The following is a 19,270-nucleotide window of genomic DNA, read 5'->3' on the forward strand; positions in this document are numbered from 1 at the left end:
AAGTTGTGGGCACATGGCCTAGTTTGGCAGATGGCTCTCAGAAGTTCTCTGCAGAACCCGTCCCTTTAGTGTGTGTTTATGTGTTTGTGTGTGTGTGTATGTGTGTGTGTGTGTGTGTGTGTCCTACCTTGGGGACTACAAGTCCTTTAGCATCCTCTCAGTGAGTCCAACTGAAAATGTTGTTGCCGAGGAGATGGGGCTGGCGGTGAGTGTGTATTAGGGGGAGACTCTTAATTGCCAACTCTCAAGGCTCTTCTTTCTCCTCTCTCCGTTCTCTCTCTCTTTCTTGCTCCCCTCCGTCCTCACAATCCATCCATCGCCTTGGAGATACTCATGGTCGATGGCTGTGAGCAGCTTTGCCTTGTACCGACTGAATTCACGAGGGCGATGAGTTTAGGCTTCTTCAGGCTTGTCATGGGTCGTTCACTGTGCTGTCTGAGCGTCCCCGCCTGCACATTCATGACAAGAACAGTCGCCCTGTCAGGTCAGCAGCGAAGAGCACAGTGCACCCTACGCTACAGATAAATGTTGGCCTTTACCCATGGCGAGGGGCGTTTGTGTGTGTGTTTGGGAGGGGCTTGCTGAATGTCAGAGCACTACAGTGGTGATGCCTGGGCCCCACAACTCTCGCTCTGAGTTGGCTCACGGTCGGACCCCCGGGAGCCTTCTCTCTCCTCCTCCCTGTTCCTGAAAAACGTGTCACATAACTCATCTCAGACACGGGGTCTGGACCACTGCTACCTGCCGCTTAGGGAGCTGAACGACTGTAGAAGCTTGCGTGGATGTGTGTGCATGTGTGTGTGTGTGTGTGTGTGTGTACAAATGTACACTCCAGGACGCAATGCATTTAGTCTTATTAAGTGGTTTCACATTTTCGGCAAATTGAACTTTCTGTCAACCGCTGTTTAGATAAACGTGTTGCCTGTCAATGAACACTTTATTTTTAATTTTTAAAACATGTTCTTGGATCACAAACAGTTACTGTACTTTGGCTGATTTGATAACAGTTGCTAAAACACGTTCTCACATACCTATCTTTTCCAGATCGGGCTTGTGTGTGGGCTGTATTGTAGCCTGCACTATGAAAAGAGTCCTGCGTTGACACAGGCGGGTGTGTTGATCACAGATGTCTATCTCCCCCGGCCCGGCCTGTTCCAGACCCCCCGCCATGCCCTTCCTGCCTCTCTCCACACACTTCCCAGGTGGGCACGCCCCCTCTGCCACCCAAGCGTCCGACCGGAGCAGCGGGGGCAGGGATATTTCAGGGATGATTACTAATTACTGACAGATTTCTTCGATGGAAGTTATGCTTGTTATGTCAGCATTGGGAAAACAGAACATTGTGCGTGGACACTGACGGTGGAGGGACTGTGTACTTCTCTGTTCTTCAGTCTTCACAGCACTCCTCTCCCACACTAAACACACTCATTTATTGATTTATTGTGTTCTGTTCTGATTAGTTCCACACCCACGAGAGCTCGTCATCTCTATCCAAACCTGTGTACGTTGACAGCCACGGAGTGTCAGATAACGGTTTGATTTATGTTCAAACTGTATCCCCTAGACTCGCTGTTGACTCCGTGGGGTCTGTGTAAAGCACCTGAGGGAACCGAGATTTCAAAGGTCACAAGTACTCTCAGTACTCTCGGCTCGCTGAAGTGTGTTTGGTGGGGGGGGGGGGGAAGCCATGTCGGATGTTTGCAGGCATTTTACCGTGTTTTTCCGCAGCCTCCCTGGAGACGCGGCGGCGCTGTGTCGTGAGAACATGGGCGTGTGTTGACACTCTGAGAGAAACACACTGCACTCACACTGTCCCCTGACCTTCCTGTGATGTGCCTTGAGTAGCGTTTGAGAGCCGGTAGCCAGAGGGGCCATGGTACACTGTGATGGCCCAGTCACTGTGGAAGAGAGGAGAGGTGTGGTAGAGTTGGCTGAGAGAGGTATGACAGGCAGGAGCGTCTGCCTCCGCCGCGGCCCGGTGTGACAGAGAGGATCATGGGTGCGAGCAGGAGCAAGCAGAACCCGGGTGACGTTGTGACAGTTGTCGTGGAAGTTTTTGAGAGAATCAATCGTTTAAGCTGAAGTCGGGTGAAGTACAGAGTTAATGTTTATTTGATGTAGATTTGAACATAATAACGTTATCAACATAACATCATCGACACACAAACATAAGACAATAACACAAAGACAATTCTATACAGCTCCATCTAGCATTCTAGAATGGAACCGGGAGAATACAGCCCACCAGCACTACCCAGCTGATGGCCCTGAACCACCCAGAACATTCTTCAACAGACCATTTTATAGATACGACAGTTCTCAAAAGCCATTGGTCCATCCTACAGACATGCAGCTATACCAAATCTCTTCTGTCATTGGTTAAATCCTTAGAACAATACAGTTGAATCCACATGTTCCACGGCACATTGTCTTCAGACCAACTGTCTCTTCCCCCCAGGTGACAAGAACTCTCTCAGGTCACCCAGACTTCCCGTCTCTTAGACTTCACGTCTCCTAGTTAGGTGTCATAAAACTGCAAATGGCATCTCTACCAAATGGAGTTGAATCATTGAACGTTCAATGATTCAATCATTGAACGTTCAATGATTCAATCATTGAACGTTCAATGATTGAATCATTGAACATTCATTGTATCAAGCTACTTAACCAACTGTAAACTTATCCTAAAACACATTCATTGTACATAGGCCCAAAATTTCTTTCACACAGTATCTGAGCGTGTTGCGTGCTGTAGTGTAGAGTGCCGCAGAGAGACATGCGTGCGCGGGGGGACGCCAGCTGTGTTGTTTTTTGTAACCCTTATGGTTGTCAGAGCAGGTTAGAGGCCGGCTCGGAGGGTACACGAAGAGGGATGGAGAGGAGCGAGCAAGAGAAGAAAGTAAAAGAGATTTGAGCTTTTAGACTGTCTCTGTTTTCTGAACGAGTGCCAGTGTCCACTGGTCTTTGGTGCTAAGCTTTGGGGAGAGACATCAGGGGGCGTCGAGGTGGACATTGGCTGCCTTCCTGAAGAGCAAAGCAGGCCTGCATTACCACTCGTGTCCCATCTCATTTCTGCCTGCTCGACTCGGTGACACTCGTCCAATCCCAGCTCCTCTCTGCCTCCCTCTTCCCACTGGGCCCGAGCTAATCCCTCCTGACAGCGCCCGAACCCCTGGAAGGGCTTTCACAGCACCCCTTAAAAACAATCCATCCTGTTCTCCCCCAGTCCCCAATCTGGATCAGCCCCCCCCCCCCGCCCACCCCCCCTGCCTGCCTCTGTTTGTCCTCTCTTTAGTGTCTCTCCTCCCTTTTCTCTCCCCATTCCTCCGGCTCTAATTCTCCCCTCTCCATCTATCTTCGTCACAATACCGTCCGCTTCTGTCTTCTATCTCCCTCCCTCCGTCCCTCCTCTCCTCCGGTCTCTCTCCTGTGGTTGGATCAATCACTCCTCTGTTGATGGGGATCAGTAAATAGACGCGCGATCGCAGATTGGTCCCTGCGCCGGTTCTCCTCCAGGGCTGTTCACCACTCTACACGGCCATTATATTTAACAGATTGTTCCTCTCTGGGTCTTTATCTCCGAGCCCACCTTTACAGACCCACAGAATCTCTGCAGGAGAACACTGAGGAGTCAGGAAAACAGTCTCACCATCACCCCCACCTCCTCCCCACACACACACACACACACACACACACAGACACACACTCTGGCTGGTCCTATCAGCCTCAATCAGCCCCGCGTGTCTGATTTGAGAGAAGAGAGATGACGGCATTGATGATAGGATCTGTTTCATGCTTGCACCGACAGGCAATTGTACAAATGCATTTTTCCAAACAAAAAAACAAAGACTTTGAAGTTGTGTTTGCAGTTCAGATAGTTCTGCTTTCATTTGAGTCCTCTCCACATCATTTACCAATTGGCTTATTTGGGTTGCAATGATTCTCTTGAGGCAATTGGTTCCAAAAATCCCATTTATTATTTAAATGTATTCAACAATTCCAAAAGATAAAATAAGATTGACAAACATAGCATAGATTTCATTTACAAGCTGTTTGTTCTTCTCATCATATCTATAGAGGGCCGCCTTCCTACTCTAAGTAATGCAATCTCATTGGCTGAATAAAATACATATATGTCATTGGCTGCGGCACAGAATAACTCTGAAAATAACAATGTAGCAATGGCACAGCACATGCTATAATGCTCACAGATTTACACAAACACATTTACACTTTTGAGTGTACATGCAGGCACGCACACATGCGTGCGCGCACACACACACGCACACACACACAAACACACACACACACACAATGATAACAGGCCATGTCATTCAACCAATCAATTTAATTCTGAACCAAGCTGTCAGCCCACCATGTTGAGTAAATATTACCATAATGCCTGTGTGTGCCAGTGAATATATGCAGCTAATGAACGGATGACATCCAGTGAAGCCTCAGAGACAGCAAAAACTAAGATTTGGCTCTGTTACTGTAATGCCATAACTTAAAAACTGAAATAGCTTTTTTGCCTCCCTCTTTCTTTCTCTCCCTCCCTCCCTCTCTCTCCCTCTCTTCATCTCCCTTTTTAGATCAAGTTTGTCAGAATGTTAGAGGTCAGAGCGAAACAATTGGATAAACAGTTCTTTTTAAAATAGGTTGCCTCTTAAATCTGAACATTTGCACCGAAAGACCAGGAAAGTATAGCTACATAAAAACTAGAACATCTAATATAGCATCCATTTTTTTTTTACCTCCACAAGACATTCTTGTGTGGACGAACATGAGAGGGGGTGGAAAAAGGTCAATGTTTCAGGATTCTGGGATGTTTTCTTTATAGACACAGGGAAAAGAAGGACCATACCGTTCTTAGCATAATGTGCTCGGCATGTGAACAACATTCAACCACAAATCAGACCTTTACGGCTACAGAGAAAAGAGCCAGATGCAAGTCAAATGTAGAACATCACCAGTTTGATGTGATAACATACCACGCTTTTCTGGACAGTTCATCTTCCCTCCAGACTACTGACCCATCTCACAGCCCGCATCCCAACCATCGCATCCTCTCAAAAAACAAGGTATTCTCACAAGGGACGAATATCTTTTAATATCCTCTTTTGTGTAGATATTCATCTTGACTAAAGTAAAATACTGATATTCTAAGGGGAATAGCACACAACAACAAGCGGGGGACAAGTCATCTGAGTCCAGAGACAGCTGTAGCTGGCTGCCGTCACGGTGGAGAGAGGAGACCAGGGGATCTGCAGCTGGGGGTTCCTTTCCAGAGTGGTTCGTAGAGGATTACTCTGAAAGCGTAGGGCATCTGATAGGTTAGAGTAGGACAAAGAGGGGAGCAAAGCGGAAGGGGGAGCAAAGTTAGCTCCCTAAATTCCCCCCCCCCCCCAGCCCTCCAGCCCTCCAGCACTCCACATCCACACTGAGCGGAGGAACCTTGAATAGTGATTGATTTGTGTTAGCAAAAGTGTATGGATGGAGAGAATCTGTCAACTTTGAACGGTTTCCGTCTTCGAACCCTCTCATCCCCCCCATAACAATCCTCTTCTTCTCTTATCTTAATCTCTCTTTGTCCCTCTGAGTCTGTCTCTGTATGCAAGGTGCTGGGCGCGGGGTTTCAGTCAGCGTAGAGGATGAACCCGGAGAAGGTGCTGTACTTGTTGTTGTTGCCCCCGTGGGCCTTGCCCCCGTCCAGCTTGATGTAGACCTCGTCGCCTGCGTCCAGGTGGAGGATGACGCTGTTGGAGGCGTAGTCGTAGTTCTGGTCTGCGTCCTGCGCTATAGCGCTGGCCCGCACCTGAGAGGGGCAAACGGAGTGGGGGGGGGGGGGGGGGGGGGGAGAGGGAGGTCAGTGTCCAAACCTTAACAGAACAGAACACAACTCATCTCTTTATATATTTTTTCCACTGTGCATTTGGAAGCAGTGTTGGAAGCTTGGCTCCCAACAGTGACAGTGGCTTCGGACCAAGTTCTTAGTGACCTCTGACCTGGCTAATCACATGTTCCATATGAAGCATGTCCCTGTGCGCTGGAGAGAGCATGAAGCACAGCCTGCCGTGTGAACCAGCTGCTGAACTAGTAAAACAGTAACGTGTGTGTCTATCCATGTGAAAGGAGTGCTCATCTATTGATAAACCATGTCTGGTGGTCAGGGAGTCAGGTGGCTGAGCGGTTAGGGAATCGGGCTAGTAATCTGAAGGTTGCCAGTTCGATTCCCGGCTGTGCAAAATGACGTTGTGTCCTTGGGCTAACCCTAACCCTACTTGCCTCGGGGGAATGTCCCTGTACTTACTGTAAGTCTCTCTGGATAAGAGCGTCTGCTAAAAATGACTACATTAAAAAAAAAAAACTTTTGAAATCTATTGATAAACCATGTCTGGTGGTCAGGGAGTCAGGTGGCTGAGCGGTTAGGGAATCGGGCTAGTAATCTGAAGGTTGCCAGTTCGATTCCCGGCTGTGCAAAATGACGTTGTGTCCTTGGGCTAACCCTAACCCTAACCCTAACCCTACTTGCCTCGGGGGAATGTCCCTGTACTTACTGTAAGTCTCTCTGGATAAGAGCGTCTGCTAAAAATGACTACATTTTTTAAAAAAACATGTAAATGTGATATTGCAATGATATGGATTGATAACACTTCTTTGTCATGCGATACAACCAACGATGTCAAGGACACCTTTAGACAGTAAGCAGTGTTAAAATGTGTCCAGTACGGATATAAAATCATCCTTTGAAATCATGGAGATTATTTCTGAATAATTTTTTTAAAGTTCTGTATTGGTAAATGGAGGACTGAATGTGGTAGAGATGGTAAAGAATAGTCTGCAAAAAAGGGAACCCAATTATTATCTACATCTTACAATCACTATCATCCTGAACAAAACGGCTGTCCTAACCTGGAAGTGCATGTTGTTTTCACAGCATCAAATCTCTAGATGTGAGTCTACATTTTCTTTAAAGTATTCCCATAATGTCTGGGCAGGGCCCCAGTTCTGGGCTTTTGAGCAAGTGCCGTCAAGCTGGTGAAACAGGTGGCATGGAGGACGGATAATTAATTGGGCCGTTTAACCAGGGGGCCTCACACAACCCTCTTATTGACTGATCCGAGGTCCTGGGCATTGGCAGAGACCTCTGACTGACACCAGGGTCAGGGCCCTGAACCTAGCATTGTCAGGAGTGTGTTGAAAGCCACTGGAATTTAAGTACGTTATAATCAATTTCATGGGCAAAGGGATTTGCAATTCAGAGCGTAATGCAACAGAACGCTAGCCTGGTCCTAACCAGACCCTCGTACATTTCATTTGTACAGAGGGTCTGGGATTGCTCCATTGACAAGCGTTAACTTCCTTGAAGGCGGGTACTCTGATGAAGTTTAATACTATTGGATCTGCCCAGAGCCACTCTGATCTGCCATAACCAATCGCTAGCGTTCGCCTTAGCCAACTCCTTCACCACTACTGTAACGGAGCTAGCTGCCGTTGCTGGAAAATCAAACTTTTCCCGAACCCTGTGGGGAGGAGGGCCACAACATCATGGCCACCAACAAAACTTAGCAAAGATTGTTCTTGCTCCGGCTTTAACTTTTGGATAGTCGGCAGCGACTCTGCCGCCATTACTGAACTACAACTCAAACTAGCGAACGACATCAACGTCATCGTTCTCAGCCACTCCCTCTGTTCGCTGATTGGACCTACAAAAATGTTGTTTCCAAAAAACGACTAATACACCGAAATCCCAGACCTAGTACAGAAGCAATATCAAAATTGAGCGGAAGTACGTAGGAGGGCAGAGCCAGGCTAACAGACCACAGGCATGGTGATAAAAGTGTTTTTTTTCCAGATGTCCGCATGCAGATACATTTTCCTTAGCCAGTGCGGTGTTACACAGCCATAAGGGGAGCATTTTTTTTTTACGTGATTCATTATTTCAAACCTGTCAAAACTGGCCTCTAATGTGAGTGACATTGAATTACCATGAAACATCCAGTGTCTCAAAAACGATCCATCATTTTCAGCATAATGACTATCAGAGGAGAAACAATCACTCTCCCAAAGTTTTCCAGAAACAAAACAGGCATGCTGTCTCCAGCTACAGGAATTGAGAGTACTTCTTTCACGCATTTGTGCAGGTCTTGTGAATTAGGGGACATTTTGGCTAAGGAAATGGCTACCAATCATTCTTAATAAACAGACTTTCGGATTTCTTTTTTTTTTAAACACACAAACAATATTACCACCAGAACCCTACCTCAAGCACAACATGCATACTTTCTACAGTGCTGTTACAGCAGACAACATTATAAATAACTGTATTGGTTTTAATATGGACACTGAGTGAAGTATATGTTACATATAGGTTACATTATCTTGCTAAGTTGTCATAGCAACTATCTAGCTTGACGAACTTGTTAGTTACATCATATAGTTTTTCATAGAGCCTACAGGATTTTGAAATACAATGGCATTGGCCTACAATTTCATCAGGTGTAGGATGATATGTATAAATATACCACATCAGACATTTTTTGTTAGGATAATGAAAATTGTGAAATCTCAAGGCTGAGATTCTAACGGCCTCTTGCGGATCTTCACCTCACACTAAATCAGAAGACTGAGAAACACGCCCGAGGCCAGTTATTCAGTAGCTACAGGAGACACGAGGCATATTTGCGCTAAATAAATTGCCCAGACATACGACAAAGGAAAGCATGATGCAGAATGGTGGTGAACAAGCAGCAATCACACGATCCCTGAGAATCCAGCATTGGGCTGTCACAGTGGGTCACTCCAGTCATCTCCCCCACAAGAGACACGGGGGAAGCACAGATTCATCTGGGTAATCTCCGCTGTGCTGAGAGGAGCATTTACAGTGCAGGCTGTATGGAATATTGTACGTTACGTGTATGCTACTGCTCTTCCTTTTTATTGTTTATCCTCCTGATTAAATCTAGCAAGACTCATATCGACGTGCAAACAAAGACTCCTATTCTGATTCTGTGAGGGAGTGCATATTAATACGGGAACATTCGCCCTGAACACACAAAGTCAACACTCTCTTATTAGAGGGTGACTTGTGGGCTCGAGGGGGTGGGGGCATCGGGGGCGGGGGTGGAGGGGCTCAGGGGTATTTGTAATTCAGGGATTTTAATTTACTTTTTTTCATGTTTGTATTATTGTTCACAAAGAACCTTAGGACATCTGATGATATGATTTTTTCTTGATGATATTTTAATACATTTTCTTGGTTTGTGTCACGGTTTTTGAAATGATTGTGAAAGGAAATGCAATTTTAATCCAAAAACAGGTGTTGTGGGCACACCTAAACCAGAGGTCTCTCTTTAATAAACAACATTGGAATCTTTTGTGTCAAATAACTGGCTAGGGTCAGTCCAGCTTTAATGGATAGCATCTAAGTGTTTTTGTCACCCTTCCTTTTGGGACAGTAACAGCATGAGCAACACTTTGACCCCTCACTCCACTGCAACAGTCTACACAATGCAGAAATCCTCCTTGCTAGGAGCATGAGGTTTGACCTTCGAGAGCAGAAAAAGAGAGAGAGAGAGAGTAGGGGGCAAGGGAGGGAACCAACATCAAACTGGCAACATGACCTTGACACGATGAAAGACAAACAGAGCGTGCATCTGTGAGGGCCTGCTCCAGTCATGGCAAGCGGTGGAGAAGGGAGCGCTGCTCTCCCCCAAATAGCTTCACGCATGTTAGCGTCCGCTCTTAGTCACTGTGGCGCTCATGACGGAATAGTCCTCTTTGTGGCGGCTGTGTCTGGAAAACAAAGGCTGCCTTGGCTTGAGCTTAGGTAACAGACAGCAGAACGGAAGTCCAGACAGGATCTTCTCCACTTGTGAATGAACATGAATATGAATGTCACATCATCAGTAATGACAGTGCTTACATATCTAATAGGACACCAACACAAGATCATGACAGGTTTTTGCATACTAAATGCCACTGTTCCTTGGTTGATTGTAATTACTTGTGCGATGTTGCAAATCATTCTTGTTTCCACCGACACATTGCTTTATCGTCAGCGCACAGCTGCGTTCAGGGCATTGTTTCCTGATCTCAAACGTCGCTAAAGAGGAAGTCCGAACCCGAACCGTGATATGTCCTTTGTGATAAACGAGAACATGGCTGAGGCCTATCTGTGGCTGGAGCGCCGGTGACAGTCTGTGATGTCCCTCGTTCTGTTCCGATCTGTTATGAGAGCCTTTGTCAGGGGGAGTGACAAGGACAGATGTGGATGGAGGGCAGCTCCTGGGTGACATCTCTTTGACAGGCACTTGTTGACACACGGTTAAGCCTCCATTTTAGATCCGTCGCCTCTGTTGGCCGTCTGTAAACCCCACTGTTCCTCCGCCTAATTGGGGTTTGAACATCAAAACCGTGAGCTGCATGCCTGATTGTGGCTCAGCTACCTTGTCAAAGGGTTTACATGGTTTACCCCTCTGCTAAACGCGCACTCGCACAGACACACACACAGACTGGGTTGTCATGGTGTCAGTTCTGGTACTTATTTGTGCTATTACTTCCCTTGCAGCAAGATCCTGATTAGAAACGTGATGAGATGTTCAGAAAAAGAGATGGCAACACGAGAGCCACCATCTGTCTCGAAGAACCACGGAAAAGCTTTGTGAATTAATCACACCAGCTGTCCTGTTTGTACCTTTACGGACATCTCTTCTTTGAATCGCTGTTTTAACCAGATTTTCATACATTCTGACCCATATTACAGGTAAAGTCAATCTAAGCTGGAAAAAAGCCTGATATCGTGAGGATTACATGTACAAGACCTACTCCGTCCAATAGATTCAAAGCTGCATATCAGAAGGACAACAGTAACCGCAGAGAACACGATGCAGCGTCGACGAGAACGAGGAGGAACAATCACTCGGGACAGACTTGTCAGGGGAGATAGGAGAGGAGGAGAGAGGCGTAGACTCTGACCCTCGTCCCGGCCTCTCTCGCTCGCTCCTCCATGATTCACCCCAGCCAGTCAATTACTGGGAGCCGAGCTATGTCTGCCTGGGCCAGCGACACAACGTCTCATCACAAGCCTGCACACTAGAATTCCGGTCAACAATGGGGTGACAGCGTTGTACCCACTGAGGCTATTTTCACTTTGACTGCGACTGGAAAGAATGACAAGCGACGCGAAGCGTGGCAGTGAAAAGTGTTACGAGACATTATGAGGCATTGAGGCATTATGAGGTGTTACGTTGTAAAGAGATCCCTAATGAGCCAGTGACCGTCTCTTCATGAGGGAGAGGCAGGTTGGTTTCACTTTTGCCAGGGGCATCTATTTTTCATGAAGCGTTCCATCCATCCTCTCAAACTGGGAGCATTGTTGATGTCCGCTCACCCCAAAAACGTGGTTTGGGAAAGAAACGCTGTGTTAAACACGTAAGAGCCATCAGCCGTGAGTCATTTGGAGCCCTCGACGTCCGTGTGTCGATGTGAAGTGAGAGTGGAGGGAATTGGGAGATGGCGAAATGTCGGGGCGTTGAGAGAGATGTTTACAGAAGAGCACCGCCGGGGGCACTTCTCTGTACCACGTACACCGCCTCATTATAATGAAGGAGCCTTGTGAGTCAACACCACTGTGAAGCCTGAGTCAGCCAGCCACAGCTGAAAACCCACAGCCTATTTCAGAGCGTATGCTTTTGGTTCATAAAGCCAGAAACGTCCCAGTCCTTATTCATAAACCAGTCAATCTGAAGTGACAGGAGTGATGTCACTCCTGGTGACGTCTGACTGCTCTCTGCACAGTCTGCGGAACAGACCGGAGACAGGTTGCAGAGATGAGAGGTACCGTGGAGGGAAACTGTTCTGCCTTACAGTAAGTTTGGAAACTTTAAATTATTTCTCTCCCCCCAACATTGTTGTCTATGAAAGCTTGGCGCTGTCTTGACATTTCCAGTCTGGGCGGTATTTCTGAAACCATACAGGCAAATCTTCATTTAATAGCCCTACCACACCTAATTAGGCTGCTTCTAATGTTCCACTCGGCGGAGTGTCAAATCCAATGTCCAATTACACACTAGATCAAGGCCAAAGGTCTTCCTCTGCTACCTCTCCAGCTGATTATAAAGTGAGTGCCTAGCGTGCATCACAGAGAAAAGGGTCTGGCAGACTCTGATTGGGTCATACACACACACACAGACACACACACTAAAGTGAGATCAATACCCAGGGATCAGGGCATCTCTGCCTATCCCAGACAGTCGTCTGGTCTACAGAATGTTTCACTGCATGCGCACACGGACTGACACACACCCACTGACCTGAGTACTGAACCACGGACATCGATGTTGACTAGGACCAGTTTCCTAATAACAGGGTATCTTCTATAAATCAGCAAATTCCATTTTCTGTGCGGAAATGTTTGCACTTCATCACCGAAACAGGCTTTTTGAGCAGGGCAACAGTACCATAACACAGGAGCGGTATGGGCTTCAATCTATTTCAGTCTAGTCAACATGTTGTTTTAGTGTCATGGCAATGGCATTTTATCTTACTCTGCTCTCTGTTTCATTAATGAAAATGAACAGAGAGAAAGTAGCAGGACTTCATCCAGATGGCAGAGTGTGCTCCATGTGCTGTAGAGATTGGTTCCACATGGTGACTACACTGCATGGGTCACACCTGGATGCACACCGACCGGGGAAACAATCTTGTGCTGATGTGCACAAGAGCTTAAGCAACCTCCAGAGATGTGTGTGCGGAGGTAGACCGTCGGAGATGGATTGTTTGAGGTGAAAGCCGTACGCAAATACCAGCTTCACTACATATCCCAGCAGCCCCCTCAGGGAAAAAACAAATCATGTTCTTTCTGCTGCTCCCGACCATAGTTAATACAAGGTAATGTGTGGAGTGGATTTTTCGGCTCTGGTTCAAAATGTTTGCAGATTTCACATGGAGAAACAGGGGAGCTTAATAGGAAGTGTCTCCCAGTGTCTCGACTACAGGCTGGTTTCTGTCTGGGTTTTTGCACTTAAATATAAAAATTAACATAAAAAACATCCTGAGTTGTCCTTCGACGGAAATATATATTTTTTCATTTATTTTATTTATGCTTCAGTTATAGTAGACCTGGCCTGTACACATTGTAGAAGGAAGTCTGTCGATCGAACTGTGTATTGTTCATCGTCTTCAACGAAAAGATGAACCGAGCAGAGGAGAGCTGGAGGGCAATGCATAGTCAGGGGGGCAGGTGTGTGTGTGTGTGTGTGTGTGTGAGGTATGAGGAGGGGGCAGTAATTGCTAGGGTTGAGCCATGTGCGTGGAGGACGCTGTAGCTTATTAAAGAAGGAGACAGAGTGATTATTCACCATGGCCCTCTTGAGAGAGTGACGCTCAAGTCATTGCTTTTAATTAACTCTGAAACGGTTTTGCGGATTAATAACAATATTAAGAAGGGAACTGAGAGGAGGAGCACAAACACATTCTGGATTTGGCTCAACATTTTTTAATTACGATTAGATAGACTCCTTGGCAAGACACAACTGTCACTCCCCTCTCTTGTTTTCTCCCTCTGTAGCATGGAAATGGATTTGTCTTTATTGTCTCTGACTCGTCTATGAGGTTTCGTCCAACTCAGGGAAGCGAGACTCTGACACATGCAGAGGAGATTTGGGATGAGTTGGAACACTTGGCAAGCCAGTAAGAGCCCAGAAAAAAGAAGCCAAAGGAAGCCAGAGGAAAACAGTACAGGGGAACTTGGAAAGCAAATGAAGCACACCCTGCCGAAAATAGATTCCCATTTGCTTGCTTACCAACACGAGCAAACTGTGGTGTGGCTTGAAATGTGTCAAGGTTCCGCGGGAACAACGTTGGGATTTTCTTCTAATGCAATTCAGAGAGCCAGAGGAGAGAATGGGTGAGAGAAGGGCTCATGCGACGGTGTTTGACAGGACTTCTGAGAACCCCTGGGGTGGACAGGATATAAAAACACCACTGCAGGTCTCACAAACCGCCTTCTTTTCTTAGACCGAAACAATGATGAAATACTGCCATGGTCTCCTATTCCCTGTGCTGACCAGCTCCAGGGCTTCGCCTGGATCCTGACCTGAGTAATGTCTTAACGCTGCTATAGAACCATCAGCTCCCCTGTATGTACTTCATCACTGACACACCACAAGTTAGCCTCACATTTATAACCATTCCCAATAATTTACACAGGGATTGCCACTGGGGCCATTTAGGTCTACCAAGCCCCACAAGCCCAGAACCCCACAAGCACAGTACAATACTGCACCATCCACTGCAAAAAGGGCAGTATTAGTGTGTGTGCAATACCCCCCCCCCCCCCCCCCGGAAAAGATAGAGGCGGATAGAGAAGGCATGTTTCATTAGGCAAGCAGTCACCACTTTATAAACATTACCCTGGTCTCCGGAGATCCTGGCGGCCTCTGTCTAACTTAAGTGCCTCTACTCCCTCCTCTGGGGAACACAATGAAGTGAAAACAGAAGGTGTTTTATAGGAACATATGTTCTCCTGTGCCTATTATGTATCAACGCTTTTACACTGCCCATAAACGTTATTGCCAAGTGAGATGTTAGAGAGAGAGCCCTTCACAAAACCCCCCCTCTCTTGGTGTTTGCTGTGTGGGAAGTTTGACTACTTTGCGAGGGCAGAGAAGTTAACCTCTAAGATGTCTATGTAAGGAAGAGACTGGCAATACTGAGCTTGGTGTAACAACAACACAAATGCAAACGTAGCAGAGGTGGTTGAAGGGAGCTTGATCTGCGATGTGCCTACAGAAATGATGAGGAAGGTGAAAATGAACTCTTGGTCTACTGCCAGCCTCTAAATCGTACTGGTGATGTTAGAATGTGTTAATTGGGTGTCTTGAGATGATTTCACAAAAAGAAAGTCACCAAACTATGTGAGGGACGTGGACAAAAAAATAAAATGTATTTAACTGTATTGCAGTGGCTTACATATACACAAGCTTCACATGGTCCATTTCCCTACTTCCTATCTTCTCCCATAAACTATTATCATGCTAAGGACAGACTCTGACCTTTAGGTTTCATGGAGGTCACATCCAAAGCCACAGCAGCAGGCTTGAAGCCTGAAACCCACAAGGCCACTTGCTTTCTAACATGGCAGACACCATTGAACCTGGAATTAGATTCATCTTCCTGACATCTAGCCCGGCTACAGCGGACCGTTGCTCTGGTAACAGTAACATTGTGGCAGAGTGTAAGTGGATGATGGAGAAGTCTAACCTCCATGACCAAAGGTAACCAATCACCAGGATTATCCTAGCAATTCAAAAAAACAAAAAACATTTGTGTGTTTATATCAGTCTTAGTCACCATGACAAGGGAGAAAGTTATGGTGTGAGATTTAGTTTATATAATGTTGTCTACATTCAATGGAAATTATAATATTTTCAAGGAGTATTCTCACTGGCCTGTCCTGAAAAGCGAGCTAAGATTGATAATATCGAAATCCTCATCTAAAATTCAGAGGGGCTGAACTGTGCAGCAGAGGACCAAAAGCTGGCAGACACAGAAAATAGCATCCTCCCAAATCTACAGATCTCCATACTGTAAATGGCTATATGACATGATGAAAGGTCAGGCCACTTTATATTAGTTGTAAACCATTTTTCTCAAACTATATGTTCTAACTAAAGATATAATTTTATGGAAACCAAATTATTCTGGAAGCCTTAGGTTAAAGTATTCAGTTCGGCTTTATGGATATAGGCTATTTATAGAGACATAAAATGATTAGAGACTACGATTTAAATTAGACAAGAACAGAAATTAAAAGATTAAAAAATATTAACACTCAATGACAGCCTTGATTGCTTGTTGCCTAAGTAAGCTAAAAGTTTTGATAAAATGTTTAAGCAATCCGCCTATTATACTCGTGCTTCTGCAGTTGACTGGCACAATGCACACACTGCTTACACATGACCTACCTCTGAGTGCCCTGGGGCGTATTAAGTCAATTTTCAGACAACGGAGTGATGCATCAAGACAAATGTACCTCATGAAAATGTTTATTAGGCTATTTGAAAGCAACAACAAAAAAATTGTCTATGGCTTAGGCTACGACATCCTGAACAGTGTGATTCTATTCCAAGGCGTTCTCTTAAATTTGTCATTAGGATTGTCTTGTTATATTTCTTTCAAAGCTTGAAAAACTACACTCACAACAATAAAGTATTGCTAGTTAGATTTTTGTCATTTATAATTTTTTACCTACAGACTCTCCTTAAAGTTGCTCCTCGTATACAACTTTAAACAGGCCTATCCTAATAGAAGTCTAATAACAGTACTGGAAGAAACAGTAATAATAATCAGTATAATCTAATATTAGTCTAATAATAATATCCATTGTGATTCAGATAATTCGTATCCCGTACTCAAATCAATATTAATTGTTATGAATTTAATGTAGTGAATAAATGCAGTGGATAATCTCAATCTTGAACATGTCGGCACTTATATTTTTTCAGCTATTGATTATTTTTCTGCTTCTTGTAGTTTTGAAGGAATATTTGGGGCAATCAAAATTATATAGGCCTCGACCTAGTCTACTTAACACAAAATCAATCTCCCAGCTGTTAAAAAAATAATTAACAGACAAACAACGGGAACTTTGAAGTCAGAAATAAAAAAAGGACGTTTGCTGAACGCAGATGAATGTAGCTACAGTTTTTGTACTTTAATTAGGAAGACAGACGGGGGCAATGTCAGATCGGATCACGCAAGTAGCACCTGAATACACAGTGTTCTTTCTGGGCAGGTTTGGTGACAACAGCTGTTACCGATCTCCCGATCTGGGAGTTTTAAGAGGCGCACGGCAGATGCCGCCGTGTAGGATAGACGCCGGTCTCCTTTTACCGCGGCAATTTGTCGCTACAACATCATACAATGTCCGATTTATTAGATTCTTGACGTCTGATATAATTTTTCCAACAAAGTCACCCGGTGACAACAGGTAGATAGAGAGTATCAATGGAGTGAGCAGTGATAATAAAAACAAAGGCACAAATACTGAGGCAAAGTAAGGAGTTCCAACACAGTGATGTGATCAGAGAGTTGGGTCTAGTCCCCGGGTCACTCACCTGGCCGTTTTTGCAGAGGTCTGCCCACATGCTGGTCCCATCCCCTCCCCTCATCAGCACGTGGTATATGAAGAAGTAAGTGCCGGGAATGCTGCAGATGAACTTGCCAGAGATGCCGTCGTAGTTGTTGCCCAAGTTGGTGACTACGTCGTCAAACTTGAGGATCTCGTAGCCTTCGTGGGGGTTCTTTAGCCCTGCGTAGAAGGCCACCCGGGGCACTGTGCTATAGGTGGCCGTGCTGATAGCTCCGTTTCCCCCCAAGCCCAAGATCCCAGTCCTGCCCCGGTCCCCTCTGTCACCAGGGGGCCCCACCGGCCCGGGTGGCCCCGGTTCCCCAGGTGGCCCCGGGGGTCCAGGCTTCCCTGGCCTTCCGGGCTTGCCCTGGGGTCCCTGGACCAGGGTGGAGGGCATGTTGCTGTTGTCGCTCAGCGCCTCAGCCTCTGCCTGGATGCCGCTGGAGCTGGTACTGCTCACTGTGGTGCCCTTGTTGAGGAAGGGGTCGCACACCATGCGGCAGGTACCCAGCATCTCGTAGTGGCTCGCGTCGGTGCCCACGGAGCTGACCAGCACGGGGATGAGGACGACCAGGACCAGGACGAGCATGACCCCGACGGCGGCCGCCACCAGGGTCTTCCTCCCGATGCTGAGTCGGGGAAGGGGCTGAGCTGCCAGCGTGGGTCTCCCGGGGGCGGAAATGGTGACTGCTGGGTGTGTGGAGCCTGCCACCGAGGAAAGGACCGCGGGGATCCCAAGAAAAGGAGGAGTGGCGAGTGTGTGAGGATGAGAGAGAGACCCACATACACTCGATACGCCTCGCTGCTCCCCTTACTTAGAAGCAGAAGTAGGCAGACGTCCAGTCACGCACTATCCCGCTTTGACCCACACATCCAGGGAAGGCACGCGTTCACGCACAGGCACAGACGCAGTTGGTGCTCACAAACTCCCTCTTGAGAGGAAGGAGCGAGAGGACGCAAGAGGAGCAGGAGCTGAATGGTGTGAGAGAGAAAAAGTGAGGATGGTGAGAGAGGGAGTGTGAGAGAGAGGGAGAGCGGTCATGGAGCCCGCGCGCGCGCGCGTGTGGTGTGTTTGTGGTGACGGATTCTCAGGCTTGGCTTTTTATACGCCCCCTTCCAGGAGAAGCTCTTCCCCCACCCTCCTGTGAAAGGTTGGCGTGGTGACGAGCAGGGAGGGTGACTACACCGTCCCCTTCCTTTCCCCGCTCAGTGAGAGGAAGGGCTCTCATCACATCACATTACTTTTTACCACACTACACTCCTTCTGAGGCACCAACACTCCCTCCCTCCCGCCCTCCCGCCCTCCTCCTCTGCTCTCTCCTCTCCTCACGTCCCTCTCCTTCACTCCTCACTTCTGATGCTGCCGCTCTCCTCTCTCTCTCTTTTCTCTTTCACTCTCTCTCTCTCTCTCTCTCTCTCTCTCTCTCTCTCTCTCTCTCTCTCTCTCTCTCTCTCTCTCTCTCTCTCTCTCTCTCTCTCTCTCTCTCTCTCTCTCTCTCTCTCTCTCTCTCTCTCTCTCTCTCTCTCTCGCTTTCTCTCTCTCTTGTCTCTCTCTCATCAGCCTCCAGCCTCTAAAAATAAAGATGGAGCAGAAGAGAAGGGAGCTGTGAGTTTTCCTGAAGGTGGGTTCAAGAAATGGATGCTCATTCTCTTCCACACATAGACACATATGCATACATGCACTTACCGTACACAAGCACACACACACACACACACACACACATACATACAAACAAAGGGGAAGATTGAAAGAAAGCATTCGTTTAGACACACACTCAGTCGCCGGGTAAAAGGAGTTTTGGAGCGAGGGACAGGAGCTGTGCCACCTTCATTTCCCTCCTGGAGAAAAGAACATAGACAATAACCCTTTTAGGAGGCGTAGGAAGGGCGTTAGGAACACGTGTAGAAAGGGGCAGCAGTGCCTGACTGCTCTGTGTGCCCAGAGACATTGACTGAATTCTGCCTTTATTGTATTCCACTCTCTGCCCTCTCTCTGTGTCAATAACCCCATTTCTCCACCTCAATGCGCTGACAATGTTTCTTATTGGTGTCTTTTTTTAGCTATCGATTTCACGATTTTATCAAATTAGGGGTCCCGCTCGGGGGGGGGGAAAATCCATGTGCAGCGATGATGTC

At 46.7% G+C, this 19,270-nt stretch overlaps 1 protein-coding gene and 1 long non-coding RNA gene across 2 annotated transcripts in view; one reads left to right on the top strand and one right to left on the bottom strand.

The window, feature by feature from the left end:
- Positions 1 to 19,270, top strand: part of LOC134007639 (uncharacterized) — a 158,891-nt gene that overhangs the window by 6,474 nt on the left and 133,147 nt on the right. The window lies entirely within an intron of this gene.
- LOC134007512 (C1q-related factor) lies at positions 5,432 to 18,223 on the bottom strand. Its single transcript, XM_062447009.1, has 2 exons — positions 17,121 to 18,223; positions 5,432 to 5,815 (listed from the first exon to the last, which is right to left on the bottom strand). The coding sequence occupies exons 1-2, from the start codon at positions 17,721 to 17,723 to the stop codon at positions 5,636 to 5,638; spliced, it is 783 nt and encodes a 260-aa protein (XP_062302993.1). The 5' UTR covers positions 17,724 to 18,223; the 3' UTR covers positions 5,432 to 5,635.

Source organism: Osmerus eperlanus, chromosome 2, assembly GCF_963692335.1.
Source record: "Osmerus eperlanus chromosome 2, fOsmEpe2.1, whole genome shotgun sequence".
NCBI lineage: Eukaryota > Metazoa > Chordata > Actinopteri > Osmeriformes > Osmeridae > Osmerus > Osmerus eperlanus.